The sequence below is a fragment of the Haliotis rubra genome, unplaced genomic scaffold (assembly GCF_003918875.1).
Source record: "Haliotis rubra isolate DU_JTF1 unplaced genomic scaffold, ASM391887v1 Scf200, whole genome shotgun sequence".
Classification (NCBI taxonomy): domain Eukaryota; kingdom Metazoa; phylum Mollusca; class Gastropoda; order Lepetellida; family Haliotidae; genus Haliotis; species Haliotis rubra.
The window spans coordinates 1,503,364-1,529,168 of record NW_025766004.1 but is presented as its reverse complement, the minus strand read 5'-3'; the positions used below and the strand labels follow the sequence as shown (position 1 = coordinate 1,529,168).

General features: G+C 42.1%; 1 protein-coding gene across 1 annotated transcript; it reads left to right on the top strand.

The window, feature by feature from the left end:
- The first annotated feature begins 5,152 nt into the window (after positions 1–5,152).
- LOC124275630 (histidine-rich glycoprotein-like) lies at positions 5,153–6,133 on the top strand. Its single transcript, XM_046711237.1, has one exon. The coding sequence runs from the start codon at positions 5,153–5,155 to the stop codon at positions 6,131–6,133; it is 981 nt and encodes a 326-aa protein (XP_046567193.1).
- Positions 6,134–25,805: the final 19,672 nt, after the last annotated feature.

Genomic DNA, 25,805 nt, shown 5'->3' with positions numbered 1-25,805 from the left:
TTTGATGACCGGTTCAAAGCGTTTGAAAAGTACACATCGAAAGAGCAACTAATAGCAACAGTTTCGCATATGACGCAAACCGCTACAATCTATTCCTCAATATCAATTTATCTCACAAAACCCGTATTATCAGACATGAAATAACTTCATCCATCCCTTCCCATTAATCGGTGATTAAATTCTCCACATCAATGTACGTACATATACACTATTCATGTGTAACAGTGAACCTCTGATTAACCGTTATCAAATATGCCTTGAGTCCCACGTGTTATGAAATGCACGTACAACGGTACATGTCCAGGAAGTTGTACTTGATCGGCCAGCCGGATGGGGAAATTATTACAGGAACACTACACGAGGTAGCACACAATAGCTGGCGTTACATTCCGCACGGTGTCAATAGCAGACCGATCTTTGATTGCTTCGTGTATCGATCTCAGCGATCAGATGCAGTTTGATTTTCGATGCCGAGTGGTCGGCACTAGGTGGCGATAGGTGAACTAGAACCATATATTCTGTCCGATGTAATGTACTGTTTGAGGAGATTGTATGAGATTTACTGGAAGTATTGCAGCATGGATCAAAACGATGGTACCGGAAATCGCAATTTACAGGCGAATAGTTTGACCACTGTCTAAAATAACATAGTTAAGTCTTCATAAAGGAACTTAGATGTAAATAAAAAATCAATAGCTACATGTTATGGCACATTGAATAAAGAAAATAATAAAAACATATCCCTATCAAAAGTTGGGTAGTATAGATTTAATGAGAGACAATAAGAATTGTGCCATGAATATTACAGGGACAAACATGTTGTGGGTTATGAATAAAGAAAATAATGAAAACATATCCCTGTCAAACTTTGGGTAGTATAGATTTAGTGAGACAATGATAATTGTGCCATGAATATTACAGGGACAAGCCTGTTGTGGGTTATGAATAAAGAAAATAATGAAATATCCCTGTCAAACGTTGGGTAGTATAGATTTAGTGAGACAATGAGAATTGTGCCATGAATATTACAGGGACAAGCCTGTTGTGGGTTATGAATAAAGAAAATAATGAAATATCCCTGTCAAACGTTGGGTAGTATAGATTTAGTGAGACAATGAGAATTGTGCCATGAATATTACAGGGACAAGCCTGTTGTGGGTTATGAATAAAGAAAATAATGAAATATCCCTGTCAAACGTTGGGTAGTATAGATTTAGTGAGACAATGAGAATTGTGCCATGAATATTACAGGGACAAGCCTGTTGTGGGTTATGAATAAAGAAAATAATGAAATATCCCTGTCAAACGTTGGGTAGTATAGATTTAGTGAGACAATGAGAATTGTGCCATGAATATTACAGGGACAAGCCTGTTGTGGGTTATGAATAAAGAAAATAATGAAATATCCCTGTCAAACGTTGGGTAGTATAGATTTAGTGAGACAATGAGAATTGTGCCATGAATATTACAGGGACAAGCCTGTTGTGGGTTATGAATAAAGAAAATAATGAAATATCCCAGGGACAAGCCCAATCAAACGTTGGGTAGTATAGATTTAGTGAGACAATGAGAATTGTGCCATGAATATTACAGGGACAAGCCTGTTGTGGGTTATGAATAAAGAAAATAATGAAATATCCCTGTCAAACGTTGGGTAGTATAGATTTAGTGAGACAATGAGAATTGTGCCATGAATATTACAGGGACAAGCCTGTTGTGGGTTATGAATAAAGAAAATAATGAAATATCCCTGTCAAACGTTGGGTAGTATAGATTTAGTGAGACAATGAGAATTGTGCCATGAATATTACAGGGACAAGCATGTTGTGGGTTATGAATAAAGAAAATAATGAAAACATATCCCTGTCAAACTTTGGGTAGTATAGATTTAGTGAGACAATGAGAATTGTCTCAGGAAATTTACAGGGACTCGAACTTGTATCTGTGTTTCTATGTACTAGACTATCACATAAAGTAACAACCACAGCGCCTCGTGGAAATCCTTAACGAGAATAAAGTGTGATATTTTCATTGTATGGTCATTGATGCATCGTGAGCATTTATACTGAAGGAAGAAGTAACTTTGCTTCGAATGATGCAGAAGCACATGGTTCAATTTAGACCTTGTCAGTTTGCGTCGTACAGTTTTCAAAGAAATTATTGAGAAAACCTTTGTTTCCTAATACTGATATTAGAATTTTGTAAAAGGTGTTACATTATGTAGTAAGGTACTCAGTATTGGAGGCAACTCTCCCAAGACTTAACTGCGTGAAAAGCGGGCGGAATTCCCTCACCATTGATGAAAGATGCATAAAAAGAAAGACGTTGAACCTGGTGAAGGGCTCATGAAAATCAAGATTAGGATAATGTTTTCTTTTCTGATGAAAGTTCTGCTTTTTCCGAACTGTGTAAAAATTTGACAAAAGCTACCAACGCCCAAAACATAGCCCGAAATTTCACATCTGGGGTGGGATATCATCACGTGGAGTGACGCCGTTGTGTATTTTCACTGGATATTTGACGAAGGAACGATATGTTGACATCTTAAATGGTTACATCCTTCCAACGGAAGGAACAAGTTCCAATGAAGGACAGAATAAACCAAAAAGGACTTCGAAATTTTGATAATATGAAGAAAGAAGTGGTCGAATATTGGGATACCCTGTCACACGATTTCCTACAAACTTTGATCGGTAGTGTACCTAGACGCATTCAGTCGTGTATTGCAGGGCAAGGAGGTCTCACAACGTACTGAAAGACACTTAGACTGGAAGACAATCATATCTCAACATATTCATTTAAGTAGAGCTTATATAGCTTTTATTCACGTATTAGGTATTTGCCGAAACAACTTTCTCACTAATTTCTGGGAATACTATACGTGTAATAGTATGGGATGACAGCACTCAGGAGAACAAAACAAATCATTGTTAATGACGTCAATCTGAATAGCTATGTTCCATCATCTGGTGTCTTCATTGCATTAATGATAAGATATTTATCACACAAGGTACAAGATATTATGTTGCTATTTTGAGTCAGGGGTAGTCATCAAAACCCAAACAAATGTTTAAAATTTGGTAAATTAGTTCAACGTGAGAGTACTTACAGTAACAATTGTTAAATTCTCCCTCCTGTTTTGTGGAGACAGGCTAAGATCGGCTTAATGAAAAATACAGTGTGACATTTTTTAAGATTGACTCAGTGAGTGAGTCAATACATTGTACGTTTGTGAGTAGTGAGTGAGTGAGTGAGTGAGTGAGTTTAATTTAACGCCACACTCAGCAATATTCCAGTTATATGGAGGCGGTCTGTAAATAATCGAGTCTGGACCACACAGTCCAGTGATCAACTTAACAGCATGAGCATCGATCTACGCAATTGGGATGCGATGACATGTGTCAACCAAGTCTGACCACCCGATCCCGTTTGTCGCCTCTTGCGACAAGCATGGTTACTCGTTTGTGAGTAAGTCATATACTTTGTCAGTAAGTTAGTGAAACAGTCAGTAAGTCACTCACTGAAAGGCGGACGAGACACTTAATAAAGTGAAATCGGGATTTACAACGCGGCCAACAATAGTATTGAACTTACATCACGATATGAGTGTGTGCGTTTGTGCGTGCGTGTCTCTGTATGTGAGAGGGTTTCAAAGGGTTATGGTGTGTTTGAATGATCGCTACTTGTGAATAGCTTCACATGTACACAGGTCCTTCCGCAGGGTCAATTAATGGTCGTCAATGTGATAATTACAGTGTAAACGAGGTTCTTAATCAATACCCTTGCTCCACTTCCTGCTGAATTGGGTTAGCAAAAGGTTCATTTCAATTGTGGTTCAAATGTTGCTATGTTCAGCTGTTAGTACGTTCGTGTTGAGTATTGTTTTATGAATGCTAAATGGAGTGGCTGAGTGAGTGAGTGGATTTAGTTAAATTATACCAGTTCAAATCAAAATGACTCAAGGTGTCATTTGTTACTGTGGTTCAGATCACAGGTTCATGTATGTATATATATACTTATACACCATGATCATTGAGACAGAATTGTAGATTCGAACCCATAAGTTGCGGATCCTTTAGCGGAAAGGGATATAACTGTACACAACCAGCGACATGTTAAACCTACGACCTAGACCGTACACATTTCGAATCAGTTTCGCGCAACTTATCGTATCGCAAAACTATTTCTCGATACAGGGGAAGGAATTTTGATAGGTAGTGTAGTCCTTAAATGCCAACTGCTATTAGAAAACTTCTCTTCTGTAACAAGTACTACTTATGTATGTTTGGTTCTTTGGTCTCAGTCCCTCTTGAACCAGATGTGAACTGCCTTAGAGTTGCACCCCAGGTCTGTCACGTTAATAAGTGCATGGTAAAATTGCTTCTAGTCTAATCCAATAACAATGATCGATATACAATTTTCCTTGTTCTGATCTCCTTCGGCAAACCAGTACTTAATGATATTGTAAGTCAGTGTCAGAATTTTCAACCCCAATCCCCCGACTATATTAGTGCGTCATCCCACAATCTCTCTTCACCGTGCCGCCCAACATAATGTTCCGTGACCGATTGCTATTTCACCCATTACCTATCGCCCATGTCCCGATGTACCTATTGTACGATACCTCCACCGTTCCGTGGCCCCTAACTCCTCTTTCCCACATCAACCACTGCCTGAATGCACCATTAAGCCTATCAAGATGTACAAGTATCTGACAGGTAATGAAAATATCGATGTGTGTAGGGGTTTGCGTTAATGAAACATATGTTGACATTTGAAATCTAAAGGGTAACATAAATAATGTAACTTTTCTATCGAAGTTTCCTTTGTCCTGTTTACAGCTAAACTTTGAGCATCTCCACATTTCAATCATCATCTCCATCTGCTACAACCAACACAAACACACTTTGTTGTTTAACGCCGCACTCAGCAATATTCCAGCTATATGGCGGCGGTCTGTAAATAATCCAGTCTGGACCAGACAATCCAGTGATCAGCATCATGAGCATTGATCTACATAACTGGAATAAGATGACATACGGCAACCAAGTCATCGAGCCTGATCACCCGATCCCGTTAGTCGCCTCTTGCGACAAGCACGGGCTGCTGAAGACCAATTCTAACCCGGATCTTCACGGGTCTGCAAAGGTAAATGACCTCAAATATATCCACCTCTACCTCAGGAACAACCATATTGACCACAACACCCTCAACCACCGTCACAGCTACAATATTGACCACAACCACACCCCAGTCCCTTGTGTACCCCGAGGAGAACCACCGTTACTATTTCACCCAGCCACCACCATCATCACCGCTTCCATCTAAACACCGCACACCCTCATCGCTACAACTTCATCCCCCGTCACCGCTCTCTTCAAGTAGACAACACTTCCCATCACCGCTTCCATCTAAACACCGCCCACCATCACCGCTACAACTTCATCCCCCGTCACCGCTCTCTTCAAGTAGACAACACTTCCCATCACCGCTTCCATCTAAACACCGCCCACCATCACCGCTACAACTTCATCCCCATCACCGCTCTCTTCAAGTAGACAACACTTCCCATCACCGCTTCCATCTAAACACCGCCCACCATCACCGCTACAACTTCATCCCCCATCACCGCTCTCTTCAAGTAGACAACACTTCCCATCACCGCTTCCATCTAAACACCGCCCACCATCATCCGCTACAACTTCATGCCCATCACCGCTCTCTTCAAGTAGACAACACTTCCCATCACCGCTTCCATCTAAACACCGCCCACCATCACCGCTACAACTTCATCCCCATCACCGCTCTCTCAAGTAGACAACACTTCCCATCACCGCTTCCATTTAAACACTGCCCACCATCACCGCTACAACTTCATCCCCATCACCGCTCTCTTCAAGTAGACAACACTTCCCATCACCGCTTCCATCTAAACACCGCCCACCATCACCGCTACAACTTCATCCCCCATCACCGCTCTCTTCAAGTAGACAACACTTCCCATCACCGCTTCCATTTAAACACCGCCCACCATCACCGCTACAACTTCATCCCCATCACCGCTCTTCAAGTAGACAACACTTCCCATCACCGCTTCCATTTAAACACCGCCCACCATCACCATCACCGCTAAGTAGACAACTTCCCATCACCGCTTCCCCATCACCGCTCTTCAAGTAGACAACACTTCCCATCACCGCTTCCATTTAAACACCGCCCACCATCACCGCTACAACTTCACCCCCATCACCGCTCTCTTCAAGTAGACAACACTTCCCATCACCGCTTCCATTTAAACACCGCCCACCATCACCGCTACAACTTCACCCCCATCACCGCTCTTCAAGTAGACAACACTTCCCATCACCGCTTCCATCTAAACACCGCACACCATCACCGCTACAACTTCATCCCCATCACCGCTCTCTTCAAGTGAACAACACTTCCCATCACCGCTTCCATTTAAACACCGCCCACCATCACCGCTACAACTTCATCCCCATCACTGCTCTCTTCAAGTAGACAACACTTCCCATCACCGCTTCCATCTAAACACCGCCCACCATCACCGCTACAACTTCATCCCCCATCACTGCTCTCTTCAAGTAGACAACACTTCCCATCACCGCTTCCATTTAAACACCGCCCACCATCACTAGCTACAACTTCATCCCCATCACCTTCAAGTAGACAACACTTCCCATCACCGCTTCCATTTAAACACCGCCCACCATCACCGCTACAACTTCACCCCCCATCACCGCTCTCTTCAAGTAGACAACACTTCCCATCACCGCTTCCATTTAAACACCGCCCACCATCACCGCTACAACTTCACCCCCCATCACCGCTCTCTTCAAGTAGACAACACGACCACCACCCACAACCACAATCACCACGACAACCACTCACCACGACCACCACTAACCACAATCACCACGACCACCACTCACAACCACAATCACCACGACCACCACTCACAACCACAATCACCACGACCACCACTCACAACCACAATCACCACGACCACCACTCACAACCACAATCACCACGACCACCACCACCACAATCACCACCACCACTCACAACCACAACCACCACTCACCACGACCACCACTCACCACCACCACCACCACCACGACCACCACACCACGACACAACCACACCTCTATCACCACAACCACAATCACCACGACCACAATCACCACCACGACCACCACTCACCACAATCACGACCACCACTCACAAACAATCACCACGACCACCACTTACACCACTCCACGACCACCACTCACCCACAATCACCACGACCACCACTCACCCACAACCCACAATCACCACAATCACCACGACCACCACTCACAACCACATCAATCACTGCTGAATCCAGAACCAAACACCACACCCTACCATTGACAACAATAATCCTCACTGCTACAGTATCACCTTATACCACAACCACCACTCACAACCCTAACCATCACCACCACAATCCAACCCAACTACACGAACCAATGCCACCATATGAGTCTCACACGCCACCATCACCGCGACCATCTCAACGACGTTTTTAACAATCACCATCCCTTCAGAACGCTGTGCAGGAAGAGTGGACAATAAAACAGATATAACACAGAGAGGCAGTGCATGAAGCTGCAGGAATCAGACCTAGAACCTGAGCGGGGAATGTCATAAAGCCAATAAACCACATCGTTAATGGCCTGCTTCCCGAGCTGAGGGAGAGATCACTGTGAGGCTGAGGTATCTGTGTTAGAAGGGTTTGGATGAGCCCTCTTTATTGAAGTATTCTCACTGGCCATTAACTGTGTACACAGATTTGATGACAGATGTTAAAGTGCCACGCAGTACAACATCAAGCGTACTTTAGCTGCGGTAGATATTCAATAATCCAGAAAGCATGGAATCAGTCCGATTACTCAGGATTTGGGTATTTACAGGACAGTTAGTGCTTTTTCTTCAAATATGAATGTCATCAAACAAGTAAGAACAGACAAAGGAGCTTCCGGAACATTGTCCAGTTTCGGGGCTGAAACAACAGAAATTAATTACGTTTACTGACAATCGATAGAAGATCTAATTTTACATCAGATAGATGATATACTCAACTTCTGTGAAAATAGATAAACACATATACATTGAATTACTGTCTTCATTTTAGGAAATGTCATTTGAAAATAGACTTTGCATTATTTACTTAAAATTGCTTTCACAGAGAATGTGCGTAAAATTATGTTAATTTTGTTGCGTTTTCTTGGAAAATTAAACAAAATTTATCAGATTGATTACATATTGCTTGCTTGTGTAAGATTGGTTAATTGGGATTCAATGGACTGTGTTGGATTTCTGTAGTGAGTGAGTTTGTGAGTGGGTGAGTGGGAATGGGCGAGTGAGTGAGTGAATGGGCGAGTGAGTGAGTGTGTGTGAGTCGGTGACTGTGTGTGTGAGTGTGTGGAGTGAGTTTCATTTACGTTTCTTCGTATCACCTTGTAGTGCGATGACATTCCGATGTGATGCAGCTCCAAACTGTCATGAAATCCACGAACATTCGTGGGTTGTTCCAAACACAGACACACATTCAGGACCAATTTGGAACTCAAACCCAGGTCGCTGGTCGCAGATTGAGGGTTCAGTTACCAAACACATGCAAAGGCAAGTCAATAATTCATCTGCAAATATAAGAATTGCATGTGACACAATTTTCGTCACTGATTCATCACACATATACCCGTCTAAAACTGTTTAAAAAGCTTTAGGCTTTGAAAGAAGTAACCCTGATCAAGCATCGTTTCAGCAAGAGAAATAAGACACTCTTCTGCATGTAGAAAGAGCCTGCTAGATTGTGTCACACATTCAATCCATGTGGCTAATCGAACTCGGGACTTCGGTGTGACGAGCGAACGCTTTAACCACTGGGCTACCCCACCGACCCTAGGTTGGGCAGGTCACTCGTGGGGTGGACCATCCCTCACACATATACAGCAAGACTATAATCAACAGTTACTATTTCCGTCAGATCAATGTAAAAATATAAGCGACAAAACCTAAGAAATTTAACATTCGTCTCACTGAAACTGAGATTCGAACCCACAACAAGCGGGTTTGTAAAAAGGTTGTAAACATCTTGAATAGCTTTGCGTCTTAATGTTCCAGAAAAAGAGCAGTTGAATACTGTCAACGTGACATCAAGGCAGGAAGTATTCGATACTCCTTTGAATTCTAGCCGACGAATAACGGAAACGTAAAGATAATCTAAATCTAGCTTTATTGGCTGATTCTGAAGGAATCAATGGCAAAGAAACGACTAATAAATCATTAGTCCACAGCAACAAAGTGCTAACTTTGAAACGTAGGGCTTTGATGAAAGAGAGTGCTCACCCGGATGATGGATAAGGCTCTCTGAGATAGGAGGAAAGGTCGACATTGATGATTAATTAGACATCCGCCGTCATATGCAAATTGGAATGTTGTATTTGTGTAATTGTCTCCTCGCACATGTTGATGACGGCCTTGGGTGAAGACAAGGACGGTTTGTGTGGACTTGAATCATATCAATATCGAGAGAGTTATTTTTGTGCGTCAGATACGACAAAGAATGAAATGAAAAACAAATCGTATTTATAACGAATCTCCTTTTTGAAAACATATCGAATTCCATCATCCACACGATATTGTTTAAAGTATTTGTATTATATGGATTTTGATGTACAAGGAATGAAAATTATCGCCCTTAAGTCGCCCTTTAATGTTTGTTTGTTGTTTACTTCAGTGAGTTCAGCAATATTGCAGCTATGTGAAGCCGGTCTGCATATAATCGAAAATAGACCAGACAATCCACTGATTGACTTCATTAGCATCGACCAACGTATAGGCAGCTGGGATACGATGACACGTGTCAGACGTCCCTATCCTGTTAGTCAAAGTAAAAGTCAAAGTGTTTATTGTATTTAAGGCCTCCGGCCCACACAAAAGGAGAGTACATGATATACATATATAGATACACACAATCATACAAGGAGAGTACATGATATACATATATAAATACACACAAAAATACAAGGAGAATACATGATATACATATATAAATACACACAAAAATACAAGGATGAAAGGAATAAAGTCAATCCATGCTTAACAGTTCATTTCTTAAAGATAAAGCATGTTTTACATATAAGGCAAGTTGGAGAATAACGTTTTCGCCTCTGACAACAAGCAGGGTTGGTGAGGACGAGTTCCAGTCCGGGTCTTCGCGGGTGTTATTTGATGTGAAGCTGATGTATCTTACATAAATGAGAGAAGTGGTTTATTGGTGAGTGATTGAGGGTGTGGCAGTGTGGTAGATTAAGAGAGTGAGACAGCTTGTAGGTGGTTTGGTGAATGAGTGGATAGGTGTGTGTGTGAGTGATATCCTCACACAAATAAGTTAGTGAGTGAGTTTAGTTTTACGCCGCTTTTAGCAATATTCCAGCAATATCACGGCGGGGACACCAGAAATGGGCTTCACACAGTGTACCCATGTGGGGAATGAATCGAACTCGGGCCTTCAGCGTGACGAGAGGACGCTTTAACCACTAGGCTACCCCACCGCACAAAACAATGAATCCTTAAATTCCCCAACGGTTTAACAAGCACTTGCGACGACACACGAATCCATTTCATCACCTGAAATATATGACTTAAGAATATCGCAACAGGAACGCAACCGAACGCCGAACAAATGCAGTCACCAGCGTGCAGTTATGCCGCTAAGTCAGATAAGAGATGAAGCACTTGAAAATGTCGGTTAACTAAATAATTATTCGTTATTTTAACAATGACAAAGGCAAGTGGAATAGTAAACATACGCACTTACTTCTGTAAATATTCTTGTTCAGACATAAGGTCAGTATTTAAATGCATCTTTTTTTCACAAGTAGTTACAAGCAAAATGTAATTCAATCTGCCTTGTCGATGTAATAGATTCATATAAAAGGTGTTGAAACAGCTCTATGGGCGAATGGTCATTTCAACCCTTTGGGGACTTGGGTTAATATGTGGGTCATCAGCTATCTATGGTGGTCAAAAGAGGCCATAAAATGGATCAGGAGGTCAGTGTCGGTCACTTGGGTGATAGCGTGACATCCTTCTCGACGGCCTGGATCAATGTTCGCAACATGAATCACTGGATTGTGTGGCCCAGCCTCGATTATTTAATTATTGCCGACATTTTGTTGGAACATTTATGAGTTTGGCGTTCAGCAAACAAATGATGGGTCCCGAACTGGGATTTATCCCATACCATTAAATTTCCGTCCTCTTGGTACGCATTTTGACCCTAATTACACAATCAGGGGATAGAAGGGTCAATCATGTGGGAACGGTATGTTGTTTTCTGAAGCTAGGATGCTGTTCACACCAAGCTAGGCGTGCATGACAGTGACGTGAAAACAAATGGGGCTCATCGGTAAACGTCGGAACCGAATCTGACTCATCCTTTGGTACAGAAACTATCACGTTTAACGAAAATTGTATTATCCCTGTTTTAGTTATACATTTATATTATATCCATATGCATATAAGCCAAAATGGCACTTTGTATTTATCAAAATATATGAGAATAAAATCCTGAGTCTGAGTCTGAGAGTCTGAGTCGGCTCCCTCAACCCCTTTCAGCGGTTCTGCCACTAATTGGTCTCATGAGTTGTTAATGCGGGTGGTTAGTTATCTATGTTAAGAAGATGCACAAGCCGAATAAGGTTGTCTTGATGACGTGACGTAACAAGTGGACGACCGGCCCGTGTGTTGTCATGACTGTTGCCAATCCGTCGTCTCCAAAGAATTTATGTAATGTTTCGAAAATTTAGATGCCTGGGAACTTCGTTTCGCTCGATATTTGCAACAAACGCCATTGTGAGCAGGCCTTTGAGCAAGCCAAGACATTACGCAAGCGTTGTTGAAGGTGAAAAAGTGTAGCTATTGTGTGTGAGCATATGATTGGTAAACAATGATTGTGAGCTATTTTCGTTAAACACTTGCCCCAAAAATTATTCTCCCAAAAATATATAAACAAAACACGCAAACGTCCATATTGAACGACAGGCGTTTACATTATTTGAAGCAAACTTACTTTTTACGTTAGAATAAATGTACACAATGCATCATTGAACAACCATAGAAAAAGTCACACTGTGTTTTATTTCAGATTTTCCACGGTCGCTATGGTTGTCTAGTACTTTTGTGGTAGTCTAGTGCATAAGCAAAGAGAACAATGCGAGTCGATGTAAAATTCCTGACACAATTGTCATTAATTGTTATTATATCTATACTAAACAACTTTTGACATGGAGATATTTGTAATATTTTCTTTATTCATAACCCACAACATGCCAGTCACTGTAACATTCCTGACACAATTGTCATTAATTGTTATTATATCTATACTAAACAACTTTTGACATAGAGATTTTGTAATATATTCATTGCCAGTCACTGTAACATTCCTGACACAATTGTCATTAATTGTTATTATATCTATACTAAACAACTTTTGACAGGGAGATATTTGTATTATTTTCTTTATTCATAACCCACAACATGCCAGTCACTGTAACATTCCTGACACAATTGTCATTAATTGTTATTATATCTATACTAAACAACTTTTGACAGGGAGATATCTGTATCATATTCTTTATTCATAACCCACAACATCTAAGTTCCTTTATGAAGATTTGACTATGTTAGTTTAGCTACTGTGGTCAAACTGTTCGCCTGTAAATTTCGAACAATCTCCTCAAATAGTACAATACATTGGACAGAACATATGGTTCTCATTGGTGTAGTTCACCTATCGCCACTTAGCACCCACTAGACATCAAAAATCAAATGCATCTGACCGCTGAGATCGATACACGAAGCAATCAAATAATCGACACACGCTATTGACACCGTGCGGAATGTAACGCCAGCTATTGTGTGCTACCTCGTGTAGTGTTCCTGTAATAATTTCACCATCCAGCTGGCCGATAAAGTACAACTTCCTGGACATGTACCGTTGTACGTGCATTTCATAACACGTGGGACTCAATGCATATTTGATAACGGTAAATCAGGGGTTACACATGAATGATGCATATGTACGTACATTGATGTGGAGAATTTAATCACCGATTAATGGGAAGGGGTGGATGAAGTTATTTCATGTCTGATAATAGGGGTTTGTGAGATAAATTGATATTGGGGAACTGATTGGAGTGGTGTGCGTCATAGGCGAAACTATTGCTATTAGTTGCTCTTTCGATGTGTACTTTTCAAACGTTTTGAACCGGTCATCAAATCAATCTCTACTCTGTCAACGTTGTGGCTGTGACAGCTGATGGTGGCACAACTCACGACAGGTAATGTTACCATGACAACCGCTGCTACTACTCCCGATGCTTCTGCTGGTAACGTGGGAAAGCATACAGTTGATATTACGACTCCTAGACTAGTCAGCGCCACCACAAAATAGTAACCGCTGCTACAATTGGTCCAAGTACATTTGTCGAAGCCACTACCATTATTGTTCCTGCCATGACCATTACCACTGCAATTGCTGCCTACAACTACACTGCTGCTGCTGTTACTACCACTACTATGACAACACCAATGCTATCGCTAAACTACCAATGCAACTACTACTACTACTGCTACAATAACTACTACTACAATGTTGCTGTTACTACTACTACGACACCATAAGTGTTGCCACTACTCTATCAATGCAAGTACAACTATTGCGACTACTACTACTACTGCTGTTGTTACTTCTACTACTACTACTACTACTACTACTACTACTACTACTACTACACCAATGCTCCCACTACTACTGCTACTAGTAATGCCTCTCCTCCTACTACTACTACGTTGTTGCCACTACTCTATCAATACTACTTTACTACTACTACTAACTACTACTACTACTACATCTAGTACACTGTTAATGCTCGTTTACTACTACTATTTCTGCTACTAATACTACTACTACTACTATTACTACTACTACCACAGTTTCTGCTACAGCTACGTCTTCCATAGCAATATATACTAATAGTGGAAGAACTAATGAACCACAACCAGGTATTAAAGTACGAATAAACAGTTACCGTTCTCTAGTAGCACTACAACTGCTACAACCACCACAATTATCACCACTACATCTCCAATTACAACAACAACATCATTACCACAATCTCCAGTTACTATTTTCGTCTCAACTAGTACAATTACTACTTCCCAACAACCCAACTACCGCCACTTCACCGCTATAAGCGTGTCGAGGGTGCGCCACCTGTGAATGACCCAGGAACCTAGTACCCCTGTAAGAAGATCGTTGTCAGTGTTGAGACTACACGAGGACTTCAGGACGTTGCTGCAAGAGGTCCCTGACCAACCATTCCGACGTTCACTTCCAATCTAACAGACATAACGATCAGGGGGTTATGATCTGTTTGAATGAACGCTTCTAGTGAATAGCTACACATGTACACAGGTCCTTTCACAGGGTCAATTAATGGTCGTTAATGTGATAAGTACAGTGTAAACGAGGTTCTTAATCAATGCCCTTGTTCCACTTCCTGCTGAATTGGGTTAGCATAAGGTTTATTTCAACAGTGGTTTAAATGTTGCTATTTTCATGTTAGTCTACTGAGTACGTGTTAAGTTTTGTGTTCTGAATGCTTGGCTCTGTGACTTGTTATCTGATTTAGGATTTAAGTTATGTCATGACGTCGGTGTCAGGTAAATGGAGTAGCTGAGTGGCTTGGGTTGAATTATACCAGTTCAGATCAAACTGACTGAGGTGCGGAGAGGTAGCCTAGTGGTTAAAGCGTTCGCTCGTCACGCCGAAGACCCGGGTTCAATTCCCCCAATACAATGTGTGAAGCTCAATTCTGGTGTCCCCCGCCATGACATTACTGGAATATTGCTAAAAGCGGCGTAAAACAATACTCACTCTCTAAAACTGACTGAAGGTGTCATTTTTTACCATGGTTCAGATCACAGGTTTATGTAAGTTTATCTTGCCTCACACATAAATGTCGCGATCGTTTTCTGATTGGCTGAGCACTCTTCTATTATTTTCAATGTACCCCGCTGACAAGCGAGTAACATTTTCTATGTACCCCGCTGGGAATGCTGAACTCATTTGGTACTTCGTAGTAGTAATTCTTTATCTGGAATAACATTGAATCACGTATGATGTACGGAAATTACCGATATTTTGCGAATGCAAATCGATGGAAGGGAGATAACTCTAAATTTGTTTTTCTGGTCGTCTGGTACTCCATGCTATGATCCGATACCCGTGCTTCAAACAGTTCAAAATTACCATTGAGGTGTTCGGTAAGATAAATACGTTGTTCACTGGTCGAGGGTACATCAACCCATGTCCCCCTAGAGACCAGTGAACAACTCATATTATATATACTTATACACCATAATAATCATTTAGACAGAATCGTAGATTCGAACCCATAAGCTGCGGATCCTTTAGCGGATTGATATAACTCTGTACAACCTTCGGCGTGTTAAACCAAAAACTTAGACAATACACATTTCGTGCAACTTATTGTATCGCAAAACTATTTCTCGAAACCGGGGAAGGAACTTTTGATAGGTAGTGTAGTCCTTAAATGCCAACTGCAATGAGAAAAATCCTCTACTGTAACAAGTACTGTTTATGTATGTTTGGGTCTTTGGTCTCAATCACTCTTGAACCAGATGTGAACTGCCTTAGAGTTGCACCCCAGGTCTGTAACGCTAATAAGTGCATGGTAAAACTGCTTCTGGTCTAATCCAATAATAATGATCGATATACAATTTTCCTTGTTCTGATCTCCTTCTGCAAACCAGTATCTAATGATATTGTAAGTCGGTGTCAGAATCTTCAACCCCAATCCCCGACTATCTCAGTGCGCCATCCCACAATCGTTCCTCACGATATCGCATCAAAGCCCCACCGTTTTCACTGTAGTTTTTTTCTGATCAATCGCTCAAACAACGTCGTTGTTTAACACAATGTTCCTTCACCCATTGCTAATTACCGATTGTCTATCGTCCATGTCCCGATGAACCTACTGTACCAAACATCCACAGTTCCGTGGCCCCCATCTCCCCTTTCCACCATCAGCCACTCCCTGAATGCACCATCGAGCCTCTCAAGATGTACAAGTATTTGACAGGCAATGAAAATATCGATGTTAGGGGTTCGGGTTAATAAAACATATGGTGATGTTTGAAATGTAAAGGGTAACATAAATAATGAAAACTTTCTAACGCAGTTTCCTTTGTACCGTTTATAATTACAGATACACTTTGAGCATCTCCACATTCCAGTCATCACCACCATGTGCAACAACCAACACAATCACCACTGCAAACATAAATAGTTGGTTAATTCTTTCACTCCGCACTCAGCATCTTTCCATCTATATGGCGGCGGTCTGTAAACAATCGAGTCTGGACCAGACAATAAAGGGATCAACAGTATGACCATCGATCTACACAACTGGGATATGATGGCATGTGTCAACCAAGTTAGCGAGCCTGACCACCCGATCCAGTTGAACGCCTTTTACGACAAGCATGGGTTACTGAAGACCAATTCTCACCCGGATCTTCACGGGTCTGCAAAAGACAATAACCTCAAATATCTCCACCTCTCCCTCAGGAACAACCACATTGATCACAACACCCTCAACCACCGTCACAGCTACAATATTGATCACAACCACATCCCAGCCCCTTGTGTACACCCAGGAGAACCACCGTTACTATTTCACCCAACCATCACCACCACCATCATCACCGCTTCCATTTAAACACCGCTCACCATCACCGCTACAACTTCATCCACCATCACCGCCCTCATTAAGACAGCATGCACTTCCCATCATCGCTACAATCACGTCTACACCCATCGTCATCATTGCTACAACCTGGTCCAACATCACTGCTACCATGTCACTGACCGCAAAAACACAACCACCACTCATATCACACCACACCCAACCATCATGGCTACAACCTGAACTAAACACCACAGCCAACACTACAACGACCACCACTCACAACCACAACTACCACAAACACCACCAGCATAGTCTGTCATACAGACGCCGAAGCAAATGTATCTAAGAAACCCCACGCAAGTGTAGAAAACGTGGCAAGTCTAGATTTCCACAGAAGAAGGTCTCAGGGGTCCTTTTCATTATAATTTATTTTTTTCACTATGAGAATTTTTCTGTAAAATATGTTCATTTCAGAGACCAGTTGTTAGTCTACCACCACCACCACTCACAACCACAACTACCACGACCACCACTCACAACCACAACTACCACGACCACCACTCAAAACCACAACTACCACGACAACCACTCACAACCACTGCCACCACAACTACCACGACCACCACTCACACCACACCCAGCCATCACTGCCACAACCTGAACTAAACACCATAACCACCACTACAACGACCAGCATTCACAACCACTGCCACCACAACTACCACGACCACCACTCACACCACACCCAGCCATCACTGCCACAACCTGAACTAAACACAATAACCACCACTACAACGACCAGCATTCACAACCACTGCCACCATAACTACCACGACCACCACTCACAACCACAACTACCACGACCACCACTCACACCACACCCAGCCATCACTGCCACAACCTGAACTAAACACCACAGCCACCACTACAACGACCAGCATTCACAACCACTCCCACCATAACTACCACGACCACCTCTCACACCACAACTACCTCGACCACCACTCACACCACACCCAGCCATCACTGCCACAACCTGAACTAAACAACATAACCACCACTACAACGACCAGCATTCACAACCACTGCCACCACAACTACCACGACCACCACTTACAACCACAACTACCACGACCACCACTCACAACCACTGCCACCACAACTACCACGACCACCACTCACACCACACCCAGCCATCACTGCCACAACCTGAACTAAACAACATAACCACGACTACAACAACCAGCATTCACAACCACTGCCACCACAACTTCCATGACCATCTCTCACACCACAACCAAACATCACGGCTACAACCTGAACTAAACACCGTAGCCAACACTACAACAACCACCACTCACTACCACAATCACCACTACCACAATCATTCACCTGACGAAGGGGCAAGGAATAGCCCAGAAACGCTGTGTATACAATAAAGAAGAAGTTGACATCCATAATATTTTGTCTTATACACAATCACCACGACAAGCACTCACACCACACCCAACCACATCCGTCACTGGTAAATCCTGAACCAAACACCATACCCACCACTACAACGACCACCACTCACAACCACAATCACCACGACCATCACTCACACCACACCCAACCACATCCGTCACTGGTAAATCCTGAACCAAACACTATAGCCGCAAATAAATCCACCGACAACAATAATCCTCACTGCTACAGCATCATCCAACACCACAACCACCACTCACAACCCTAACCAGCACCACCGACAATCCAAACCAGTCCCACAAAAAGAGCCAAAAACGCCACCATCACCGCTACCATCTCAACGACAACGTTTTTAACAATCACCATCCCTTCAGAACGCTGTGCAGGAAGAGCGGTTAAAAACCCTGATAAAACACAGAGAGGCAGTGCATGAAGCTGCAGGAATCTGACATAGAACCTGAGCGGGGAATGTCATAAAGCCAATAAACCACATCGTTAATGGCCTGCTTGCCGAGCTGAGGGAAGATCACTGTGAGGCTGAGGTATCTGTGTTAGGAGGGTTTGGATGAGCCCTCTTTATTGAAGTATTCTCACTAGCCATTAACTGTGTACACAGTTCTGATAACAGATCTTAAAGTGCCACGCAGTACAACATCAAGCGTACTTTAGCTGCGGTAGATATTCAATAATCCAGAAAGCATGGAATCAGTCTGATTACTCAGGATTTGGGTATTTACACGACTTAGTGCTTTGTGTTCAAATATGTTTTCATCAAACAATTTAGAAGAGATAAACGAGCTTCCGGAACAATGAACCAGTCTCGGGGCTGAAACAGTATAAATTAATTACGTTTGCTGGCAATCGATAGAAGACCTACTTTTACATCAGATATGTGATCTGCTCAACTTCTGCGAAAATAGATACACACATATACATTGAATTACGACTGTCCGCATTTTAGAAAATGTCATTTGAAGTTGTGTTGGATTTCTGTAGCGAGTGAGTGGGTGGGTGAGTGAGTGAGTGCATGCGTGCGGTCGTGCGTGCGTGCGTGCGTGAGAGTGAGTGAGTGAGTGAGTGAGTGAGTGAGTGAGCGAATGAGTGAGTGAGTGAGTGAGTGGGTGAGTGAGTGAGTGACTGAATGAGTCCTTTACATCGCTGCGTATCACCCTGTAGTGCGATGACATTCCGATGTGATGCATCTCCAAAGCTTTACAACTGTCATGAAATTCACGAACATTGGTGGGGTGTCCCAAACAAACATAGACACATAGAGGCTGGTCGATGATTGAGGGTTCAATTGCCAAACACATGCAAAGGCAAGTCAATAGTTCATCTGCAAACAAGAATTGCGTGTGACACAATTTGTGTCACTGATTCATCACACATATACCTGTCTCAAATTGTTTTAAAAAGCTTTAGGCTTTGAAAGAAGTAACCCTGATCAAGCATCTTTCAGGCTAGAGTAATAAAGACACTCTTCTGCATGTAGAAAGGGCATGCTAGATTGTGTCACAAATGTTATGCAACGCATCTACGTCCGATCCAGACAATCAGTGAGATTGGCTTGGGTGAGTGAGTGAGTGAGTGAGTTTAGTTTTACGCCAGTTTTGCTAATATTCCAGCAATATCAAGGCTGGGGACACCCGAAATTGACCTCACACAATGTACCCATGTGGCTAATCGAACCTCGGCGTGACAAGCAAACGCTTTAACCACTGTGCTACCCCACCGACGCAAGGTTGGGTAGGACACTCGTGGGGTGGACCATCTCTCACACATGACAGGAGGTCCCGATACATAGCACTGATCATCTCCCACCCTTGACACTAGCCCACATAACAATGGCGTAGTTTAAAGTAATAGGGTTGTAATTTAATGTATAGCTACAGTGATATTATAACATTACTGAAATAAAACTTTAAGGAGCCTAGACAATATACAGCAAAACTATAATCAACAGTTACTATTTCCGTCAGATCAATGTAAAAATAAAACCGGCAATACCTAAGAAATTAAACATACGTCTCACTGTCTACAGATTCCTTACACTATTATATCAGTTTCTCATTAATGTCCTAGGATATCTGAGACGTGTAAGATAATCCAGCCGATCGGCGATTTCCTTTATGTTACTCAGCCAATCAGCGCTTCCCCTGTTTATTAGCAGCTTCTATACTGGTCGCTGAAGCAGCACAACAATCTATTTCTCTCCGCCACAAAGTCCATTATATATCTGTTATATCCGTCTTCAGCTTAGAGTAATCCTGGTTGCAGCCGGTCAAAGCAACCACGGCCATGACTCACGCCAACAAGTCTTTAGACATTGACATCAGCCTGGGTTTTGTACATCAAGTAATCTATGTACATTTGGAGAGAAGAGATAAAAGGTGTTTAACTTCGTGGTAGAGCATATTTCACTACCAAAATGCAAGCGTGTGTGATTAATTCGGATTAATTCCGATTTTGAAGTCCAAGCAAATTGTGCTACCACACTGCAATTTTAAGATGAGATGAATATCCCACTCAGACACAGTTCTGTATCCACCAATCCACCAATTTTAGTTCCTTAATATAAAACCAGGAAGGGTAAAAACAAGTACCCTCTTTTAACGTCTTTTGGTTTGACGTGATCGGGGATCTAACTTCTGTTCTTCGTGCAGACGCTCTTACCAATGTAAGGGCGGTGGTGTAGATTAGTGGTTAAAGCGTCCGCTCGTCAAGCATAAGACCCGGGTTCGATTCTCCACATGGGTACAATGTGTGAAGCCCATTTCTGGTGTCCTGCGCCGTGATACTGCTGGAATATTGCTAAAAGCGGCATAAAACTATACTTACTCACTCATTCATTCACTCACTCTAACCACTGCATCACGGAGGCGTACCTGTACAAATGTTCACATGGCGTTAGATAGCGGAAATGCAATGTACTGTTTTGAGTGACGTTAACTCACTTCATTTAATTTTAAATGGTCTAAATAGATCGAGTATACTCTCGAAAAATTCTTAAAAGGTAAAACATTTCAATTTCAGTAATATATATTTGTGAGAGGAAAAACAAAGTCTACCTTTGACGTATATGTCTTGGACAGGTCTCAGACTTTAACACTTTTATGGAATACGAACACATGCAAAGGCAAGTCAATTTTGCAGCCAATAAGAGCACAGGGACATTTGTAACCAGACCAAAAAGGGACCTAAATGAGACGTACATGTGTTATTAATGCGTCAAATTTAGAAATGTCCTCAAGAGGTTCATGATAAAACATTTTAATGTTTACTAAGGTCTTGAAGGATGTTCCTCTGATCAAACAACTGTTGAATCGAATGACACCGTTTGAAAGATTGGGCGATATGAAGGGAACGGTGAATATTGGGATACTGACGTCACCCCTTACGAATCTCATAAGTATCATAATCCGGACGAAACGGAGATTCGAACCCACAACGCGCGGTCCGGATCACGTTTGTAAAAGGTTGTAAACTTCTTTGAACAGCTTTAGGAACACAAAGGGTTTGGTAAACTCGGAAAGAATGATTTTTCTTTTTGTCTTAATGCTCCAGAATAGGAGCAGTTGAATACTGTCAACGTGACATCAAGGCAGGAAGTATTCGATACTCCTTTGAATTCTAGCCGACGAATAACGGAAACGTAAAGATAATCTAAATCTAGCTTTATTGGCTTATTCTGAAGGAATCAATGGCAAAGAAACGACTAATAAATCATTAGACCACAGCAACAAAGTCCTAACTTTGAAGCGTAAGTCTATGGCTATGTTTGTGGTTTACTTCAGTGAGTTCTGCAGTATTGCAGCTTTGTGAAGCCGGTCTGCATATAATCGAGAATAGACCAGACAATCCACTGATTGACTTCATTGGCATCAACCAACGTATAGGCAGCTGGGATGAGATGACACGTGTCAACCAAGTCAGCGAGCCTGACCACCCGATCCTTTGGTCACCTTTTTCAACCAGCATGGGTTGGTGAGGACGACCGCCCAATTCCTGGAATATTGCTGAGTGCGGCGTAAAACTAGACTAGACTGGTGGGGATGAGTTCTAGTCCGGGTTTTCGCGGGTTTTATTTGATGTGAAGCTGATGTATACTATATGAGTGATAAAAGGTCGCAGATTGGTGAGTGAGTGAGGGTGTGGCAGTGTGGTAGAGTAAGAGAGTGAGCCATATTGTAGGTGATTGAGTGGGTGCGTGGACCAGTGAGTGTGTGATAACGCAACGTTACATCCTCACACAATTAAGATAGGGAGTGAGTGAGTCAGTTTAGTTATACGTCGCCTTTAGCAATATTCCAGCAATATCATTTGCGGGGGACTGCAGAAAGGGTCTTCACACATTGTACCCATGTCGGGAATCGAACCCGGATCTTCGGCGTGACGAGCGAACGCTTTAACCACTAGGCTACCCCACCGCCCAATGTAAGTTAATAACTCTATTTCGTACAACTACCGTTATCACTGTCAGCAAAATGAATCCTGATGACTTGAAAATATCAGGAACGCAACCGAACGCTAAACAAATGCAGACTCCAGCCAGCGGCTACGCCGCACAACTAGATAAGAGATGTAGCACATGAAAATGTCGGTTAACTTGGATTATTCGTTATTCTTAACGCATACGCACTTGCTTCTTTTTCTTTTTCAGACATACGATCGGTATTTCAATACATCTTTTTTCACAAGTTGCTAAATACAAAATGTAATTCAATCTGCCTCGTTGACGTAATAGATTCATATAAAAGGCGTTGAAACAGCCATATGGGCGAATGGTCACTTCAACTCTATTGGGGATTTGGGGTAACTATGTGTGTCATCAGAAATCTATGGTGGTCAAAAGAGGCCATAAAATGGATCAGGAGGTCAGACTCGTTCACTTGGGTGATAGCGTGTCATCCTTCTCGACGGCCAGGACCAATGTTCGCAACATGGATCACTGGATTGTGTGGTCCAGACTCGATTATTTACATATTGCCGACATTTTGTTGGAACATTTAAGAGTGTGGCGTTCAGTAAACCGAGATGAGTTCACTTACAGACTGATATTCATCCCATACCATTACAGTTCCAACCCAAACTGATACCATTGATTAAAAGCGTCCCTTTGGGCGCCTATTGACCCTGATTAGACAGTCAGGGATAGAAGGGTCAATCATCTGGGAACGGTATGTTGTTTTTGAACCTAAGATGCTGATCACACCAAGCTAGGCGTGCATGACAGTGACGTGAAAACAAATGGGACGTCGGAGCCAGATGTGCTGCTCCCTCAACCCCTTTCCAACGATTCTTCCACAAATTGGTCTCAACGCAGGTGGTTTGTTAACTGTGTTAAGAAGATGCACCAACCGAATATGGTTGTCTTGATGACGTGACGTCACAAATGGACGACCAGTCCGTGAGTTGTCATGGCTGTTGCCAAGCTGTTGTCTCCAAGGAATATATTTTATGTTTCGAAGAACATTTAGATATCTGGTCGTTTTGTTCCTTGCAACAGGTGCGTAGACCTTTCAGCAAGCCAAGACTTTGCGCAAGCGTTGTGGAAGGTTAAAAACAGTGTAGCTGGTGTGTGCGAGCACATGATTGGTAAGCAATTATTGTGTGCTATTCACGTTAAACATTTGCACAAATCATTCTTCCAAAAACATAAATAAACAAATCACGCAAACGTCCATATTGAGCGGCAAGCGTTTACAGTATTTGAAGCAAAATTCTTCTTACGTGAGTATAAATGCATACAATGCATCAATGAAGAACCAATGAAAATACCACACTGTGTTCTCAGATTTTCCTCCAGGTGCTGTGGTTGTCTAGAACCTTTTGTGGTACACAGTAACAGAGAACATTTCGAGTCGATGTATAATACCTGCGACAATTTCCATTAATTCTTATTATATTAAACATTTGAAAGGGATATACATGTACATGTATTTTGCATTAGTTTCTTTATTCATAACCTACAAAATGCCAGTCCATGTAAAGTTCCTGACAATTCTCATTGTCTGTTATTAAATCTATACTACCCGACTTTTGACAGAGATATGTTATTATTACTTTCTTTATTCAATATGCCATAACTTGTAGCTACTGTTTCATGATGCATCTAAGTGCCTTTATGAGGAGTTAAGTATGTTATTTGAGGTACTGTGGTCAAACTATTCGCCTGTTAATTTCGACTTCCGGTACTATCGTTTTAATCCCTGCTGCAATACTTCCAGTAAATCTCACGCAATCTCCTCAAATAGTACATTACATCGGACAGATTATATGGTTCTAGTTCACCTATCGCCACCTAGCACCGACCACTCGGCATCGAAAATCAAATGCATCTGACCGCTGAGATCGATACACGAAGCAATCAAACATCGATCTACTATTGACACCGTGCGGAATGTAACGCCAGCTATTGTGTGCTACGTCGTGTAGTTTTCCTGTAATAATTTCCTCACCCGGCTGGCCGATCAAGTACAACTTCTTGTGTATTTCATAACACGTGGAACTCGATGCATATTTGATAACGGTAAATCAGGGGTTCACTGTTACACATGAATTGTGTATATGTACGTACATTGATGTGGAGAATTTAATAACAGATTAATGGGAAGGGGTGGATGAAGTTATTTCATGTCTGATAATACGGGTTTTGTTAGATAAATGGATATTGAGGAATAGATTGTAGTGGTGTGCGTCATATACGAAACTATTGCCTTTTTTAGTTTTCAAACGTTTTGAACCGGTCATCAAATCAATTGCTCCTTTGTCGACGTGGTGGCTGTCACAGCTGTTGGTGGCACAAGTCATGACAGGTAATGTTACCATGGCTACTGTTGCCACTACTCCCGATGCTTCTGCTGGTAACGTGGGGCAGCATACAGTCGACATTACGACTACTACTACTTTTGTGACTAGTCAGCGCCACCATAAAACAGTTACCGCTGCTACTATTGGTCCAAGTACATTTGTCGAAGCCACTACTATTATTGTTCCTACCATGACCATTACTACTGCAATTGCTACTGCTACTACTACTACTACTACTACTACTACTACTACTACTACTACTACTACTACTACTACTACTACTGGGGCGGTGGGGTAGCCTAGTGGTTAAAGCGTTCGCTCGTCACGCCGAAGACCCGGGTTCGATTCCCCACATGGGTACAATGTGTGAAGCCCATTTCAGGTGATATTGTGGAATATTGCTAAAAGCGGCGTAAAACAAAACTCACTCACTACTACTACTACTACTACTACTACTACTACTACTACTACTACTACTACTACTACTACTACTAAGTACTACACTGCTGCTGCTGTTACTACCACTACTATGACAACACAAATGCTATGGCTACACTACCAATGCAACTACTACTAGTACTGTTACTTCTACTACTACTACTACGTACGACACCACAAATACTGCCACTACTCTATCAATGCAACTACTACTATTAATATCACTACTATTACTACTACTACGACTACTACTACTATTGC

Excerpts from the sequence above, each read along its gene's own strand:
- LOC124275630 (XM_046711237.1), top strand. The coding sequence starts at position 5,153 with ATGACCTCAAATATATCCACCTCTACCTCAGGAACAACCATATTGACC.